Below are 19,298 nucleotides of genomic sequence, written 5' to 3' on the forward strand. Positions count from 1 at the left end.
TACGTGTGTACACCTGCACACCTGCACGCGTGCTCACCATCCTCGAGGCGTCCGCGCGGCGCTCGTCGGGCACCAGGCCCAGCTCCCAGTACGTGTGTACACCTGCACACCTGCACGCGTGCTCACCATCCTCGAGGCGTCCGCGCGGCGCTCGTCGGGCACCAGGCCCAGCTCCCAGTACGTGTGTACACCTGCACATCTGCACGCGTGCTCACCATCCTCGAGGCGTCCACGCGGCGCTCGTCGGGCACCAGGCTCAGCTCCCAGTACGTGTGTACACCTGCACACCTGCACGCGTGCTCACCATCCTCGAAGCGTCCGCGCGGCGCTCGTCGGGCGCCAGGCCCAGCTCCCAGTACGTGTGTACACCTGCACACCTGCACGCGTGCTCACCATCCTCGAGGCGTCCGCGCGGCGCTCGTCGGGCGCCAGGCCCAGCTCCCAGTACGTGTGTACACCTGCACACCTGCACGCGTGCTCACCATCCTCGAGGTGTCCGCGCGGCGCTCGTCGGGCGCCAGGCCCAGCTCCCAGTACGTGTGTACACCTGCACACCTGCACGCGTGCTCACCATCCTCGAGGTGTCCGCGCGGCGCTCGTCGGGCGCCAGGCCCAGCTCCCAGTACGTGTGTACACCTGCACACCTGCACGCGTGCTCACCATCCTCGAGGCGTCCGCGCGCCGCTCGTCGGGCGCCAGGCCCAGCTCGGCCCGCTGCGCCTCGCTATCCAGCAGGAAGGTCCGGAAGCGACACGACACGCAGTGGTACGCCACGAAGCGCAGGTAGTAGTCGTTGAACTCGAATGCGAGCGGAAACTGCTTCTGGAGCTAGAATATGAGATTAATATATTTAAATATATACACTTTCCTAATTTTATAGTTAAAGAATTTAACGTCGAATCGATAAAACAAAGTTAAATTTTCTGGTGTTCAACCAGAGCAATGACAACACCGCCAACCTGCATTGGAGCAGCGTGGTGGATTACGCTCTAATCCTTCTCCTACATGGGGATAGAGACCTGTACCCAGTACTGGGATATTACAGACTGAGCGTAGCGTAGTGTAGTGACAAAACCAGAGCATATGAACAGACAATTTAGATTTTATAGTTAGTTAACAGCAAACAGAAAACCAGAATCCAGAAAACAGCATATCCGAATTCCTCATAATTTTCACCCTTTTATTTCTTGCAGTCCTTCACGTCAAGTCAACGACACATTTGTGGCTTATAATAAATCTATAAGTGATTATTTAGCGGAAGTGATCAGTCACTATTGAGTGGATCAGTTCACTTTTTGGTTCTCACAAAAATATAATACTTTAAAAATAATTATTTTGATCACAGAGACTCCAAAAAATCTAAAGACTCATTCATACTCCAAATAATCTCCAGAAAAAAAAAACAGGACATGAAAGACCATACTTGGCAAAAGTATTTATTTTGGGACCTATTTTCGGAAATGTCCAGACTACTGTCTGTAACCTAAGATTGGGTAGAAAAAAAAAGGTCATGGTAGGCCTATTTATAAATCCTGCCCACTTACCTGATGCACGGCGTCGAGGAACATGAGGAAAGTAGGTGTGAAGCCCTGCTGCGGCGTAGCAGCCAGGTTAGAACGCTGCTGGAACTTGTGCCCCAAGGCCAGCCACTCCTTTTCTACCAGGATGCGGAACCCCTCCAACGTTCGGTAGTACGGGTCGAGGCAGATCTGCGCTAGCGACGATATCTGCAAAAATACCTATGTGTTTTTTTATCCATAATAATCCAACCTACTAGAAGTATATGATGTTCAAGCAGAAATTAATTTTGTTTCCTATCATGCATCCTTTCACTTTTTTGGTTTCCAAAGTTTCTATTAATTCCTAAATTATAAGCGTTATGGTAGTACTTGATAATTTGTAAATTACAATTAAATCAGTTGTATTTGAAAAAACACTGACTTATTTCACACGTATCCTTCAGATTATTATTTTAATTGACAGTCAAATACCTGTGCAGTAACATCCCAGCCGTCCTCCAACGACAGCAGTACGGAAGATCCCTGTACGTCTAACAGGTCGACCACCGCGCCGGAAAGTTGAAACAACTGCCTCAGCTGCCACAGCCAACCGGACTCTTCCACCAAACTGATACGAATTTTTTAAAATGTTTTTATATTATATTTTGATTCTATTTTCTTATATTTTCATTAAAAATTTTTCGAATATTAAATGTAGATTAATTCTCACACAGAATCATATTTTGCTTTGATATCAAAAAATTTAAATATATTTGAAGTCATCCGCAAACGTGAAGTTTATCAACGAATAATATAATGTTCATGTTTCGCGTAACATGTGACGAGTGGTGCGTAATATATGATGCAGAATGTGTGACGTAAACGCGTGTTGCGAAAACGTGACTTGTCAGCATAGATATAGTAAAAAAAAGTAGATAATGCGCGGCCTTTGTTCTTAGTGAAGCCACAAAACTCTGCTCCTTTAAGTAAATACACGCGCTCACGCACACATATGCATCAAACTACGCTCATTTTCGTTAGTATGTCACGAGGCTTCATACAGTAACTTTGCTTATAAAATGCCGTCTTGTGTGATTAAATGGTGCAAAAACAATACCAAAGTAAACAAAAAATCTGAAGGAATATCGTTTCACACGTAAGTACATATAAAACTTTAAATTTATTGTTATTTCAAAATAATATTGAGGTTATTCGGAACTTATAATTTCAATGTCACGAAATGACGTACCACGGGAGTGTTGCCAGTAGTTCTTTTTTTCAATACCCCAAAATGTGGGTAAGTAAATTGTACGCAATCAGAAAAATAATTAAGTAAAAAGTAGACATAGTTATTGTTTTTTTTTCTCGTGTTATTTTATGTTACATAAATTGAAAATAAAAAAATCAAAATATATTTATGAATTATTAACTCGTTTGTTTTATGTTTTAACTTTTTACAATTTTTGAGTAAACTAGGTACCCATAATTTACTATCAAATTTCATGGTTTTAGGTTTCCAACGAATATTTTAATAAGAGGTGAATGGGTAGCGGCTGTAAGACTGAGAAAATGACCACGATTATGCTGGCCATGCGCATAAAGTCAATTTAATACGATTAGTGATTGAAAAATATTTATACATAAGACTACATCATATTAGTAAAATGCAAACAATGACGATGACTCTGAGTTCTAAGCGACAAAAATTTAAAAAACTTATACAACATAAAGGATTCTAGGTTTAAGAAAAATAGTTAAAAAAAACCGACTGCAAACTGAAAAGAGATAAACAGAGGGGATAGGAAGTGTCCATTCATACGATTATCTTACGAATATATTTTTTTATTATTCTACCGATTTTTTGTTTTATTTTTAGTAAATTTATTTAAAACTATAAACAGGTTTTTATTTTCACATACCCATTTTACCTATATTAAATTAATTGTTTAATAAAAATTTTAGGGACTTTTTTTAAAAGGTGTCAACACTTCACTCACTCACACATCTTTAAAAAAGTGGCTTCAGTTTTCTGTTCTAGGTGCGTTATCTACCTTTTTTTACTTGATCTATGCTTGTCAGATGTAAAGTGTGACGGATTATTTTGGATGAGTAATGTGTTGTTACATGCAACGCATGCATGTGACACTAGGACGTACGTGTCGGGGTAGTCCAGCGGCACGTTTGTAACGTGTGACGTGTGACGTGTGACGTGTGACGCGTCGGGACAGTACCTGAGGAAGCCGGGCTCGGGGGCGCCGGGCGCGGCGGGCGCGGAGGGCGCGGCGGCGCGCAGCAGCTTCTTGAAGGCGTGCTTGGTGGCGCGCGCGTCGGGGTAGTCCAGCGGCACGGGCTCCACCCCCGCCGCGCCGCCGCCCGCGCCCTTCTCCGCCAGCACGTACAGCGCCGCGCGCCGCGGCCCGCCCTCGCCGGAAACTGCCGGCGTCGACGACAAATATACTTTAGTACGTGAGCTCAAAGGAAATTTTTTATAAAAGAGAGAGTGATCTCGATCTAATTGTAATGGTTTGTTACAAAAAAAATGTCAAACACTACGGCCGCAGTGTAACAAACCCAGTACCGGCGTCCGGGCTGCCCTGCCACAATACTAGATAAAACCCGATATCTTTACTTAATAGTTATGTAACGGCGGTTACCGCAGTCCAGGTCGACGGCCGACAGGCGCGCGCGCGGCGGGCCCCCGTCCATGAGGCCGGGCTGGCGCCGGTCCTTCAGCGAGCCCCAGCGCCCGAAGTGCCGCACCGCGCCGCCCGCGCCCTTGCCGCCGCTGCCACGCCCCAGCACCCTGTCGAAATATGCCGCACAAATAAACTCGATTATTGTCAAAATAAAAAACTATTCGTTTCGGTTATAAATAGTCCAATATCAAATATGTAATCAGTGTCAAGGACGCGCAAATCGGAAGTGGGATTGACACGTTTTTTTTATTATTTAGCAAAAGTAATTGACATGATAAACATGGATTGAGCTTGAGACACACACAAAGAGTATAACACACAACACGCACATAACGCACGCACGCACGCACGTACGCACGTACGCACGCACGCACGCACGCACGCACGTACGCACGCACGCACGCACGCACGCACGCCACGTGCACGTGTACGCACACGTGTGGCAGTGTTAACCTAGGTTGGGCGCGCGAGTACCCACCCCAGCGTGCCGGCTGCCTTGCTGAGCAGCGGCGTGTGGTTGTGCGGCGTGTCGTCGCAGCACAGCAGCAGCGAGTCCAGGCTGAGGCTGGAGTCGTCCAACGAGCCGCGCCGCGCCGGCGTCAGCGACACCAGCGCCGACAGGTACCTCTCCTGCACGGACCATGTCAAACAAACCGATTTAATGAGATTGTTCTAGAATCGGTATTTCTATTATTTTTTTTCTTTTTATTACTGATATTTTCTCCTCGCCCCATCTCTTTCCATCATATATAGCCGATATTTTTAGTGTAATGTAAGGTCAACCGCTCTGGTGTAGTGTAATGTAATCATCTAAAACACCGACGGTTTTCAGGCACGAGTACCGCTCGGGCTGAATATTTATATTCGTAAAAATATTTCTTTGCGGTTTGAACGTCTGTCCTTGTGGATCTCCTCACCGTGCTTCAGAGGAACATATCCGCCGACTCGCAATGAATTAGCGTGGTGGATTAAGCTCCTATCCTTCTCCTACATGGAGAAAGAGGCCTATACCCAGCAGCGGGATGTTACAGGCTTAATCGAAACGAAGGTACGTTTTCGTTAAGTACGAAAACCATTTAAGGAAAAAGGGCGGTAAGTACTTTTGAAATATTTTTTAATTTTGTTTCTTCGTTTGTGTTTTAAACAAAAGATCTTCAAATATTATAAGTAGTAAAAGGTGAAATGATGAAAATTTTGGAACATTCCTTTTAAGAACGTGTTTTAAATGTCAGTAGTTTTTTTTTTTTTTTACTGCCAAACTTACTTGTTCTATACTGGAGGTAGTTTCAGTTCCACTCTGCGTCGTTACGGGTGTTTGGTGACTGGACGATTTAAGCATTCCCATCACGCCTTTGTGATGAGACGCGGCTGATCTAAAGAACAAAATATTTTTTTTTTTAAGAAATAGAAAAGTTATAGATGAAAATAACAATTAAAATGTGTGAATGAGTGGTGGTGAGTGAGTGATGGTATATGGTGGCACCTGATCAGCAGTGCCCTGGTTGGGGGTGGCACCATGTGATCATGGGCACGAGGACCTGTCGGTAGCAGCGTATGCGAATAGTGGTGTGTGAGTGATAGTGAGTGAGCGGTGGTGTGCGAATGGTGATGATGTGTGGTGGTACCTGGCCAGCAGCGCCCTGGTGCGGGGGTGGCGCCACGTGAGCACGGGCACGCGGCCCTGTCGGTAGCATCTCGCCGTCCGCCTCAGGGATTCGTCCGATACGCTTTCTGGCACCGCTATTACCGCCGGGTAGCTATAATCAAAACATAACTAATTAGTGTCAACTTAAAATTTGAAATGTAGTTTACTGAACTATCTCATACAATATACACCGCATACATACTAAAACGTACTGTAACGGTACAATTTACTAACGCGTCTAGGAATTCTAAAATTTCTCTGTAAATTCAAACCTACTCGTATGTCATCTTGCACAATTTGTAGAAGTTTTTCACCTTGTATTCACTAAAGGAAATTACTGGAGTGCTAAAGAAAAAAGGCCGTAACCGATTTTCACAGCATTTGTAAAATTTGACACTACTACATTTCTTTTATAATTACAATTGTAGAATATATAAAAAAATATTTTATTAAGCCTTCATTATCATTTAAAAATCACATATTTATTTCAAACAAATCTCAAACTTTAAACTGCATTTTGTCAGATTTCGATATTTATACTGTATTGCCTTTTACCAAAGAGGTCGTCCATTAATCGTGATGTTTTTAAGCAACCTTTTAACCGCTTAGCCCCTTCGGGATATGTGGTCAGGTTTTAGGCTACTTCTCCCCCCATACCCAAAATTCACGTGTACTTTATATATATATATATATATATATATATATATATATATATATATATATATAATACAGGTATAAACTGCTTAAATTAAAAAAACTAGGCATTATGATACAAATTTCGAGGCAAACAAAAATATAGTCCAGCCGTCCCCCTCATTGTTACGCGAGGATCTTTTGAGCTTCGCATGATCCACTGTCGAGCCCGTACGCTAGAATACGTTAGGCGGCCCGCTCACCTGCGACACAGCGTGTAGAGCGCGTTGGCGTGCGACAGCCGGAAGGGCGGCGCGGCGAGCCCCAGGCGCGCCCAGTCGCGCGCGTACACGCGCTCGCGCACGCGCTCCAGCGAGCGCGCGTGGGCGCCCTCCGCGCCCTCCGGCGGGCCCCCGCCCAGCTCCAGCTCTTCCACTGCCAAAATATATTACGTGTTGCAGTTCGTTACAGTTCCTTACTCTAACTCAGCGGTTATACGATAAAACGACTTTGTAGAGTAATAACACTACTTCTAAAATTTTAAGCCTGCTGACTAAATCAACCATATGCACTTACAAAGCAATAAGAAATGATTATATTTTTCAGGGGTTTGATAGTAAAATATAAAGAAGTATAGGCTACTTACATGACAGTGTATCAGCCGATAACGAGGACATCAGAGGAGGCGAGGTGAGGGAACGCGCATCTGAAGATGGCAGGACGTACTTCTGTCTCTTTGAGGGTTTCGGCTTCAAGCCTGCCCGTCGAGCTGTCTTCAATAGGGTCTTTTTGGCAAAACCTCTATGAAACACAATAATTACGGCTATGTAATACAATGTACACAATTTTAATAATATTATTTCATTGGCGCACAGCTGGAAAAAAATTTGGAGCAACCCGTCGGGAGAATATCTCAACTTTACAGAGTCACAGTTTCTGTTGCGACTAACTCCCGGGCCAGGGCCATAGAAAGGGTGGGCAATGAGTTTGCGATGTTTCTGGTATTGCACGCGTCAATCATCACTTCAGCCTATCGCAGTCCACTGCAGGGCATAGGCCTCCCCAAGTTCGAGCGGGTGCTGCGGGGCAGGGGAGGGGGTCGGGCGGGCGGGGGCGCCTCACTTGAGCGTGTGGTGCTTGGGCGGCGCCAGGTCGGCGGGCGGCGGCGCGCGCGGCGCCAGCGCGAAGTGCATGAGCGGGTGCTGCGGGGCAGGGGAGGGGGTCGGGCGGGCGGGGGCGCCTCACTTGAGCGTGTGGTGCTTGGGCGGCGCCAGGTCGGCGGGCGGCGGCGCGCGCGGCGCCAGCGCGAAGTGCATGAGCGGGTGCTGCGGGGCAGGGGAGGGGGTCGGGCGGGCGGGGGCGCCTCACTTGAGCGTGTGGTGCTTGGGCGGCGCCAGGTCGGCGGGCGGCGGCGCGCGCGGCGCCAGCGCGAAGTGCATGAGCGGGTGCTGCGGGGCAGGGGAGGGGGTCGGGCGGGCGGGGGCGCCTCACTTGAGCGTGTGGTGCTTGGGCGGCGCCAGGTCGGCGGGCGGCGGCGCGCGCGGCGCCAGCGCGAAGTGCATGAGCGGGTGCTGCGGGGCAGGGGAGGGGGTCGGGCGGGCGGGGCGCCTCACTTGAGCGTGTGGTGCTTGGGCGGCGCCAGGTCGGCGGGCGGCGGCGCGCGCGGCGCCAGCGCGAAGTGCATGAGCGGGTGCTGCGGGTGCCGCAGACGCGCCACGGCCTTGCGGAACGCCTCCGCCTGCTCGCTGCTCACCTCCTCGTCCAGGGCCACCTGGGGGCCGAGGCAGTTCGTTGGTTAGCAAACGTATACTAAATAAATATATGACGTTGATTTATAGTCGTGGAGGCTAGCAAATTTCGAATTATATACGATTTAATTTTTAAGTTTTTATGACAAATTCGAGTTATTTACGATTTTACTTCTTATTTTCTGTTTTTTTTTTTTTTTGATGTTAAAGTCAGATGATAATATTTCAGGTCTTAATTTTTTTACATAGATGTCATTATACGAAATTAAATCGCGCTAACATTATTTATTACTATTTGTTTAACAACATCGTCACAGTTGTTTCATTTCAAGAAGTCTAAAACCGGCAGACCCTTTCTTCAGAGACGTTAAAGCATCTGACATCGTACTAATGACGAAGTTATCTTGATACTTTTAGTTCATCTCACTGCTGATTAACTATACACATTAAAATAAATTAAATACATTTTTACTATACATACAAATATTAAAAGCTAAAATTTAGTTTAACTAATGCTACTTTTTATATGAGTTCCAGCAGTGATAACACACGAGTCAAACCTTAATCAGCTGGAAGGTAGCGGCGCGCAGCTGCAGCCCGTCGTGTAGCGTGTGCTCGAACTGCGCGTGCGCAGCGCGGACGCCCTTCTCACGCGTCAGTGCGCTCAGCGGGAACGAGCGCACCACTGTGGCCTCGCATGCTGTGTGCATTCATCTCTTATTAGTTTGTGACATGTAGAAATGTCAACTATAACGACCTACTTGTATTGCACTGCACTTCAATATCATAATTAATATTTTACAACACTTGTATCCGATATTTTAAGTATAAAGATTTAGCCTGTTATACCTGTGTCACCTTACGAAACATAATTTCAGCCATGCGGAATTTGTTTCGACAGTCACACACGTCGATTGAGAAAAAAAGAATAATCGGTTGCCACCATTTAAATTAAATTCCAGCCGACAGTAAAATTAACCGTTGAATTGAACCTGCGGTACGTCACTTGTTATACTAAATATACTGTATTCGACATTATTTTATTATAAAACTAGCGACCCGCCTCTCCTCTCGCCTTCACATGTTTGCAAAAACTTTCAGTGTCCCTCTACTATATTATGTATGTATTATATATATAAAGAGTATCCTCTCTTTAAATATTTAAATTTAGCATTTTGAAGTGTCATTGTCAGATGACATGCAAAAATAATAAAACTATAAAAAATATGGTGGCTGATGAAGACGGATAATAATAATAAAGTATAATTAATAAAGTAAGAGTTAGAAATAATAAACATAAATTGTCGTTTCTTTATTTTCATGTCAGAGTATCTATAGATTTAAGTGATTTTTCTTACAATGTAAATTAAAATTTGACGAAGTAAAAACTTTATTTTCAGAGAAACACAATTAGTTTATTTAAAGAAAACCTTCCATACATATATCCCTTCCTCAAAACCGCATCAAAATCCGTTGCGTAGTTTTAAAGATCTAAGCATACAGACAGCGGGAAGCGACTTTGTTTCATAACTATGTAATGAGTAGACACCTAAAACACCGATGGTTTGTGGGTTCGTACAAAAATGTGTCTCCGGTTTGGATGTCTGTCCTTGCCGGTCTCCCCACCGTGCCTCGGACGGTACGGCGAGCTGTCGGTCCGGGTCGTCATCGTGAACACGTGGAGAGCTCACCGTAGGGGTCGAGCGGCACGCCCTTGAACAGCAGGCGGTAGTTGGTGAGGAACAGCGCGCCCTCGGCCGGCAGCAGCTGCGGCAGCGCGGCGCCGCGCCCGTCCGCCAGCAGCAGCGCGCGCAGCGCCGGCGCCGCGCCCGCCTCGCCGCCCACCAGCGCCGGCCACGCCAGCCGCGGCTGCGGCACACGAGCACTTCACTTCCGCGCGAGGGCTAGCCTCATCATCATCATTACAGCCTATACAGTCCACTGCTGGATATAGGCCTCCACAAGTTTACGCCAAAAATAACGTGAACTCATGTGTGTTGCCCATAGTCACCACGCTGGGCAGGCGGGTTGGTGACCGCAGTATTGGCTTTGTCGTACCGAAAACGCTACTGCCCGTCTTCGGCCTAGCCTTCTCACACCTTACACGAGATCATGGCTACACGGTACCGCTCTCGAATAGTCACGTGTTCCTGTGGATGCGAGTGAGGTGACCAGAGCCCCTGGAGTTGGTGGCAGGGTGGGATGCGATATTTGTGGAGTTGCAAACGTAAATAAATATACAGTACGTAGTAAGCGGTAATCGCTTGAAATCAACTTGTGTGAGCCGCACGTTCGGTCCCGATCTAGGTGTATAAAAAAACAACATTGGTAAATTAATTAATAAAAGTACTCCGCCGGCTCTCGAGGCGCATGTGCACCACGCCCGGCACCATCTGGTGCAGGCAGCGCACGTGCTCCGCCGACACGTGGCACATGGCTGGTGTGTGGTGGGGCGAGGAGTCACCTTGTGCACGGGCGGCAGGCGGCGGCTCTCCCGCGCGACGGCGTCCAGCGCCTCGAGGTGCATGTGCACCACGCCCGGCACCATCTGGTGCAGGCAGCGCACGTGCTCCGCCGGCACGTGGCACATGGCTGGTGTGTGGTGGGGCGAGGAGTCACCTTGTGCACGGGCGGCAGGCGGCGGCTCTCCCGCGCGACGGCGTCCAGCGCCTCGAGGTGCATGTGCACCACGCCCGGCACCATCTGGTGCAGGCAGCGCACGTGCTCCGCCGACACGCCGCCCTCCGTACACACCTGCGCAACAAATACAACACTGATCAATCTTAGAGGCTTGGTCATCTTCTAATAAAATGAAATGCTATTCCTTGGTTGATAATTGGTCCCTAGTCATGGAACATACTATTCAGATGTTCAATGTTAAAAGTTGCTTTCTTCTAAAGAAATGACTGGCATCTGTGATACAAGCTGTGTTTAGTTCAGATGCCGTTAGAAATAATTACATTGTATAATTTTCATGGCAATAAAGATTATTATTATTATGAAAGAAATGAAATACTGTTTTTGGTACACAATTTTATATCTTATAACATACACACACAAGAGTGTTTCTAAGTTAAGCAACTTAATGCTTATGTTATAGGTAACAGCCGACTGATATACCTATGAAATACTACATACACAAATAAATACAAATTATACACCCAGTCTCGGGCGGGAATCGAACCCGCGACTCACGAAGCAGAAAGCAGCAAACAACCAAAGCAACAAACTGCGCAAACGACCTGGTCAGAAAATATGACATGTTCAGACACTAGTTTATGTTATCTTCTGAAGAAATGAATTGCTGTGCCTTTGTTAGTATAATTAATCATTAGTCACGTAGCATGAAAAACTCGTGGTAGATCCATTTGTCCTGTTCAATTTTGGTAAAACAAAAATTAAATAGTCAATAAATAACGTGAGTTGGGATTATAAAGATTATAAAGACATTTTGGTCGCATTGTCCCAAAAACTACGATCACGATTGGAAAATCATGAAACACTGATAATTACAGAAACATTTTTATTCTAATGACATAAGGATATACAATTAAATACCTTATCAACAAATCTTGAGACCATTTTTATCACATTATTGCCAGCTTCCCCCGGATCTGCCTCTTCGAAACCAGACTCTGCGTCCGCACTGTCTGACTCTGCGACGCTAAAACATAGAGAATAAAGATGAGACTTTTGTTAACTACAAAGCTTTTGGCTAGGAAAACGCTAGACTAGCAGCTATGGCGTCCTGGATATCACCCGTAAATGGGTTCCCCTGTGATACCAAAAAAAAGTCGTGTCGATTAATTGTATGTTTTAGTCACGTTAACCCACATTGGACCTAACTTTATTTTTGTAAAGTTACTTGGTAAATTGCTACGAACTAACCAAGTTCTCTATGTATGAAATCGTTGCGACCAATAAAAGATTTTCATTTGGATTATGATCAAGTGTCACAAAAATCAAAAATTACATTATTCATGTAGTTTTTAAAAGCACTTTTGAATCGTCGTTAAAAAAATTGTATTCGTTTTTAGTTTGTAGATTCTACAGAGAAGCTTCGGCAAGAAGCTCTGCAGCCTTTATAACACACTAACTCCTAACACCGACAAACCTGAGATACCGTTACCTGTTGGTGATGCTGTTGCTGATGCGATCATCGTCCCTCGCCTCAGCTCGCCGGCCGGCGCCCTCTAGCGGCAGAAGCAGGTACACCATGCGGTTGGCGTAGTGGATGGCCTGACTGTACAGCGTTGACTCTTCACTCGCGGTCAACTCACGCTGTTTCTCTGTACAACAATGTTCACATCAATATACCATTGAGAATATTTGAAAAACTGAAGAATTAAATGAAAATGTTGTCTTGTTTTATTTTATTTTAAGTCTGTACACCCTTTCCGCTTGTTTCACATTATCTCCTCCAAGCTGGTTGTCTGGAAGAGATCGCTGTTTAGCGATAAGACCGCCTGTTGTACATTTCTTTTCTTGAATAGTTTAATAAATTGTAAACTTTTTTTATGTGTACAATAAAGAGTAAATTATTATTATTAAAATGGTTTACTCTTAGACAAAGAAATTTAATAAGTGCTATATTATTAGCGATGATCTTCAGTAAGGTTGAGGAACTGGCTTCCTGAATATGAGCAGCATGCTTTCCGCTCTACCCTACCTTTGTTGAAAACTGTTAAGATCTTTAATGTTTCTGTGTATAAATTGTGAACAAATTACCAGCCGGCAAACTGGACCACAGACGCATCTGTTCCGCAGCGATCTCCAGCGCGCTCGGCTCTTGTGCTTTCAGTAACGATATGTACTCGTCATCCTCCCTTAAGCAAGATTAACAATTTACTTTAACTATTACATAGACAACGAAATAAATCCCGTTATTTAATATCGTAAATTAATTGTTATTTACAAAATTTAAGGTTAATTTTTTGTAGCTTTCATTCTTGTAAAAAGATCTAAAAATTATTTAAGTTTAAATGTCCATTTTGTACTTCCCCTACATGGAAAAAGGGGCCCACGTCCAGCATTTTATGGTGATAAATACCTGGGACTGGGCACGCGGTGGTGGTGTGTAGGGCTGGGCAGGTACAGCGCTTTGATATCTCGCTGTACGTCCTGATAGAAGGCCGCCTCCCAGAACTGCTGGCTCGTCCACACCTGGTGCTCCTGCTCGCATTACACATCCAATTTAGAAAAATCCATTATTTTGGACTTAGTAATCAGAGTAATCAACTCTTAAAATGATTAAACCATTTCTGGTATTTTTGTATGCATATAAATTTTACTAAAGCAATAAATTTACAAAAAGTGTTTCTAATAACAGACCTGTATACACATGTAGGCGTACTGAATGACACCCGTGCACAGCTTTCGGCAGTAGGCGGTGGCTAGCGGCAGTATAGCGGCTGCTATGGAGTGTTCGTCCAGCGCGGTCGTGGACTGAAGGGTGCAGTTCATGAGCCTGGGAGACAGATGTAAATAAAGAAATATTCATTAAAATTCTAAGATTAATGTCGTAGTATACGTCGAGTAGTGAAAGAATCAGAGCAGCGGTATTTCCTCTCGAGATTGTATCACAGTGGTCTCTTAACGACTTCACCAAATTTGCTCCTATTTTATTGTATCATAATGATTTTTTTTTTCATAAAAAAAATGCCGACCTAGTGACATATCACTAGAACGGCAAACAAGCGTACGGCTCACCTGATGGTAAGAGATTACCGTAGCTTATAGACGCCTGCAATACCAGAAGCATCGCAAACGCGTTGCCGACCCAATCCCCAACCCCCCCAGGAGCTCTGGTCACCTTACTCACCAACAGGAACACAACACTGCTTGAAAACAGTATTATAATTGGTAGTTGCAAGCGGGCTGGAGGGTGGCTAGGCGAGCTGCAGCAGTGACACGCACCGCACGACGAGCTCGAACTGGTGGTGCTGCAGCAGGTGCTTGTTGGCGGGCAGGCGCGCCGCCAGGTCGCGCACCAGCGCCGCGCGCGCGCCCGCCGCCCGCAGCGCGCGCACCACGCCGGGGAGCGACTTGCGCGCGTCGGCGTAGCGGCACTCGAACGTCGCGGCTATGCAGGAGCGCAGCACCTAAGGACACCGGACACAGTTACTACGACGAAGAGGCACTGAGCTCCCTCTATAGTAAATCATAGAGAATGTAGGCTATCACATACGTAGCCGCCCATGACGATCGATTGTTGGAGGACATACTGACAAGTAACCTACCTAGCTTTACCAATTTGCTCTAGAATGCTAGTACGGTAGCTATCCAGCTACCGTACTAGCATTCTAGAGAAAAATGGTAAATATATCCAAACAATTGGCAATAATATTAACAATATGCTAATTGTAAAAGCGGGCAACAAAATGAATATGCCTTAAGGAACCGAGGCAACCCCACAACTCTGTTCGTTCGGTCGCCACTTTTTATTTACAGCAGTTCCTGCTGACCATCATAATTTGTCCAAACGGTCACCAATCAGGTGATGGATTGATGGAACTTAAAGTAAGCTTACCTCAAGTCGTCTAGCAGAATTAGTGACTATTAACTGCGTGTGTTCTGCGGCACCGGTGGGAGGAGCCCCAGGCGGGATGATCCTGGGCGCTGGTAACCGCATTGCAGATAATCTATTACAAAAAATGAGCATAGTAACACATTAATAATCAACTCTCAGAGAAACTTTTATCCATAGATAAGTAAATATTTTTATTTAATTTGACTTCATGTGTGATGCTTTATAATTTGTTATTCAAAATCAAAATCAAAAATAACTTTATTCAAATAGGCTCCAAGAGCACTTTCGAATCGTCATTTTACACATCAAAACTTTAAAAATAAATTATTATTTTTGTAAAAGTGAAGCTACCACCGATTCGGAATGTAGATTCTGCAGAGAAGAATCAGCAAGAAACTTCGCAGTTACTCTTTTGAAAATAATATATAAACTGTGTTTTAGTACAAAATTAGAAACATGTTGCATGAAATACAGCGTCACTAAGTCCACACATCTTTATCAACTATGTAATCCTGCACCGAGTAATAAGCTTTATCTATTATTATTTTTTTAATAAAAACTTTAAATTTATGTTGAGACAATTCCAAAATCGTTTGTGGTATTTTATTATACATGCGAATACCTTGATCCAGAAAGGAAACGTTCACTTTTCGCAGTCGGAAACTTGGAGTTACAATTTTGTTATTCTTTCTCGTGTTTACAATGCGATTATTACTATTTATTTCAAAACAATGAATATTTTGGTGGATGTAAATAATATTGTTATAAATATACTGCGACATTTAAAAATGCGGTATTTAAAAACAAATCCCCCAGCCCCTACAATCCCCCGCGGGGAGCTCGGGGAGTGCGGCAGACGGATAGAGCGGTGCGCACCGGGTGTTGGCGGCGTTCCTCGCGGCGACGTCCTGGATGACGGCGGCGACGCGCGGCGCGTCCAGCGGCGGCAGCGGCGGCTGGTGGATGCGCGCCGACGCGCCCTCCGGCGGCCGCAGCACGCGCTGCGAGTACGTCGCCGCCGACACGCCCTGCACACACACGACTGGTTACCACACGTCTGCTCCTCATACTTTAATCCTAACGTAACAGACAAGCGGACGGTACGCGGATACTGTAGCTTGTGAACACCGGCCGACCCTATTAGCGACCCGCTCCAGGGCTTCTGGCTACCTTATTCCCACAGGAACGCGACACCACTCGAGAGCATTACTATTTAGCTTTGATCTTCAGTAAGGTAGAGGTGCGTCCCCAGTCGAGCTGTTCTGGATTTTGAGCAAAATATTTCCCGCTATACCGTCCTTCAAAAATATGACTTGAAATCTTTTGAATGAAATAACTGTTCTATGAAGCCGAAATTATAATCAATATTTAAATTTTCAATGCCTCTTGCCCAGCTGTGAGATAGCTTTAGACTGATTCAGTTATGGTCCAATCGACATATTGAAATACCTGTGGATTAGGATTTTCATTGAGATGTAGCTGCATAGCAAGATCCTGTAAGTGCTGTAGTTCCAACTCTGGGTTTAAAGATTCTAATCGGAGTTGTTCGGGTAGGTTTCTGAAATATAGACAAAAATGTTGATTTTAGTTAAACAGTCATAAATATTCCATAAAATTATATGAGTTTATAAAAAAATCAGACCCCCATAAGTGAGTAAGTAATATACAAAGGTAAATAAGTAAATCGAATATGGATTTACACATTTTTCGTATCTCATTATACATTTTTTTTATTTCCTATATCATTATATCATAATTCTTCCCTTATTCAATACGGATTCTTTGTTTTATCTAAAATATTATATTATTTTATATGAATTTATTGGTCGTTGAATATTATTACCAATGACTCTTTTAAATCTTATAAATAAAGACCTATTTAAATACAAAATGTTAACACGGTAAGTGAAGATTTTTTCCTATACAATTTTAACCATTCTCGTTCCCAATGAAAACATACCTTACTTTGTGCCCTTATGTCACAACAATAAACAAACAGTCAAACCTTAACTTTTCGCAACCTGTAGTACATTGAATAATTAAACTAACTCATCAGACATGTAAAAGATTAATGATAAAAGTATACATACTGCACTAATTCGTCCCAAATATCCGTCGGTCTCCAGGGGGGTCCTCGTTCAGCGACCAGACCGTTAAAGAACATTGAATCGAGCAGTCTGACTGCAAAGGGACACTGGGATAGGCCCCTGGCGCCTAAAAAACCAGCTTTGTGGAATGTTAGCACGGGTGCCGGGTGGATCCTTATTATTGTGAGGCAGTGTCTGAAAATATAATTGATGTAACTATTTAGTATGAATAAATACCTTTTATATTTATAGAGTAGCGTTTTATTTTAAACAAACATCCACAGACTATAAATTGCCCATGATTTTTGTTTAACATTATGCATTACGCTTATCCTAAAGGCGATTTATTACATAACACTCCAGACGGTCGTGCATATGACAAGTAAAGCTAGGACATTCTTGTAGAGTATGTTAACTACAGCTCATGTAAAGGTGGTTTAATCACATATCAGCTAAAAAGATAAGTCCCTTATATATACAGATAACCAATTGAAAAAAAATTAACTGTCCTATGCATAGTACTAATTGTACTTTAACAAAAAAAACAAGTTGTTGCCGTACGTGCGGCGCGCAAGCCGCCGTCTGCTGCGGCAGTGCGGGCGGCGGCGCCAGCGCAGCGGCGACACGGATTCGATTATCATCCGCGACGCCGACCCGTCATCACTAATAGTTTTTTACTCGCGACGCCAAGACGTCCATAGTTTTATATCTTTTTTCGTAATTTACAATAATGTACGATACGATTGAAGTACAGTCCATTTTATTAACCAGCCTTCATTTCCCTAACCATTGCGGCACAGGGCACTGGCCCCAACACATGTATTATATATATTATAAATATCGCAATATTTTGTATATCAATCAACATTGCTGCTTTGTATTGGTGTGATTAATTTTAAAATGAGTCCAAACGTTACACCCCTCAGTTCAAATATCCCTCTATCCCTACTAACATTATAAATGTGAATGTAAGTTAGTTTGTTACGCTTTCACGCGAAAACTACTTAACCGATCGTCATGAAAAATTCTTCACATATTCTTGGAGGTATTAAAAGTAACAGGATACTTTTTATTTAAAAAAAAAAATTAAATGCGAGCGAAGCAGCGGGTACAAATTAGTAAACAATAATTGCCACATTAACCTATTAAATAAAACAGTAAACTCCAATCAATAACATTAATAAATTACCCAATCAGTGCGAGAGTTTCGCGATAAAAAAGCATCATTATTCTCGGAAAACTGACCGACCATTATTTATAATAAAAGTGATAATTAAATGTAACAGCTGTACAGGAGTTGTTATTACTGCACACAATTGAAACAATAAAAGTTCGATAATTTTTTCCTGCCTGTCAATTAGTTATATTTTATTTATCATCTTTAAGACTAGACTAGACATTCCACGTGGTTTCACCTATTCAAATTTCGTTAAACCCGCCACGATTTATAATTATATAATTTTAAAAGGAGAAGTCTGTCCTATCGATCTAATTATAGTCTAATATTTTACTTACAGTACTGTGTGGCTACGGTATTAAAGAATATAGCCACCCCCTCTCTTCCCGTGGGTGTCGTAAGAGGCGACTAAGGGATAACACAGTTCCGCTACCACCTTGGAACTTAAAAAGCCGACCGGTGGCGGTATAACCATCCATCTGCTATCTTTGAAATACACAGGCCGAAGACAGGCAGCGGCGTCTTCGGTGCGACAAAGCCAGCCCTGCGGTCACCAACCCGCCTGCCCAGCGTGGTGACTATGGGCAACACATATGAGTTCACGCCATTTTTGGCGTGAACTTGTTGAGGCCTATGTCCAGCAGTGGACTGTATAGGCTGTAACGATGATTTTACTTACTAAAGTTTTACGTCTAAGGGCCTGTTTCACTAATTGTGGATAACTTTATTTGACGGATGCCGACATCCAACAGATAAAGAATTTTGATATATTTTTCCTTTACACCATCAAATTCCGTCATATTTATGAGATATTTCTACTCGCAAAAATGAATCTAAAACTTGTTATTTATTAATTGAGGTGAAACAAGCCCTAAGAATCAAACCCTCATGTATTCTACATTGTGTTGTTAAAGTAAGTATTAATAAATACAAAGAAACTATACACTGACCTGTAACCCTGTAACAATTTAGCTAACGTCCTCATGAACACCGCTCTGATCTCCTTATCCAACATGTGTGGTGGGGACGAGGATGGAGGTGGAGGGGCGAAGGCCGAGTCTGCTGACTTCAACTCGGGCTGAAGCACTAGGGCCAAAGAATCCTGAAGGGAGGACAGGAGTTTCCCTTCTGGACGAGGGATGTTCACACTCGCCGGTATGTGGAGCGATCCTACGTCGAGATCTGCCACTATGACATCCAGCTGAAATAAAAAATCAGATTTACTATTGAACTAATATACTTTTAAACGGCAAAATTTCCTTTTGCTACTCTTGGCTACATTAG

At 44.0% G+C, this 19,298-nt stretch overlaps 1 protein-coding gene across 1 annotated transcript in view; it reads right to left on the reverse strand.

Moving 5' to 3' along the window:
* Positions 1-19,298, reverse strand: part of LOC123662618 (myotubularin-related protein 5) — a 113,078-nt gene that overhangs the window by 6,868 nt on the left and 86,912 nt on the right. The window contains exons 9-33 of the mRNA XM_045597434.1: positions 18,965-19,215; positions 16,841-17,032; positions 16,188-16,308; positions 15,627-15,751; positions 14,751-14,862; positions 14,138-14,322; positions 13,553-13,688; positions 13,272-13,393; positions 12,950-13,047; positions 12,351-12,510; positions 11,780-11,885; positions 10,841-10,975; positions 9,913-10,090; positions 8,782-8,921; positions 8,087-8,244; positions 7,120-7,274; positions 6,737-6,908; positions 5,821-5,952; positions 5,460-5,568; positions 4,674-4,825; positions 4,154-4,302; positions 3,731-3,932; positions 1,992-2,127; positions 1,545-1,727; positions 661-828 (exon numbers count right to left, since the gene is read on the reverse strand). Of these exons, the coding sequence (XP_045453390.1) occupies positions 661-828; positions 1,545-1,727; positions 1,992-2,127; positions 3,731-3,932; positions 4,154-4,302; positions 4,674-4,825; positions 5,460-5,568; positions 5,821-5,952; positions 6,737-6,908; positions 7,120-7,274; positions 8,087-8,244; positions 8,782-8,921; positions 9,913-10,090; positions 10,841-10,975; positions 11,780-11,885; positions 12,351-12,510; positions 12,950-13,047; positions 13,272-13,393; positions 13,553-13,688; positions 14,138-14,322; positions 14,751-14,862; positions 15,627-15,751; positions 16,188-16,308; positions 16,841-17,032; positions 18,965-19,215 (3,777 nt within the window). The remainder of the gene's footprint in view (positions 1-660; positions 829-1,544; positions 1,728-1,991; positions 2,128-3,730; positions 3,933-4,153; positions 4,303-4,673; positions 4,826-5,459; positions 5,569-5,820; positions 5,953-6,736; positions 6,909-7,119; positions 7,275-8,086; positions 8,245-8,781; positions 8,922-9,912; positions 10,091-10,840; positions 10,976-11,779; positions 11,886-12,350; positions 12,511-12,949; positions 13,048-13,271; positions 13,394-13,552; positions 13,689-14,137; positions 14,323-14,750; positions 14,863-15,626; positions 15,752-16,187; positions 16,309-16,840; positions 17,033-18,964; positions 19,216-19,298) is intronic.

This window comes from Melitaea cinxia, chromosome 19, assembly GCF_905220565.1.
Source record: "Melitaea cinxia chromosome 19, ilMelCinx1.1, whole genome shotgun sequence".
Taxonomy (NCBI): domain Eukaryota; kingdom Metazoa; phylum Arthropoda; class Insecta; order Lepidoptera; family Nymphalidae; genus Melitaea; species Melitaea cinxia.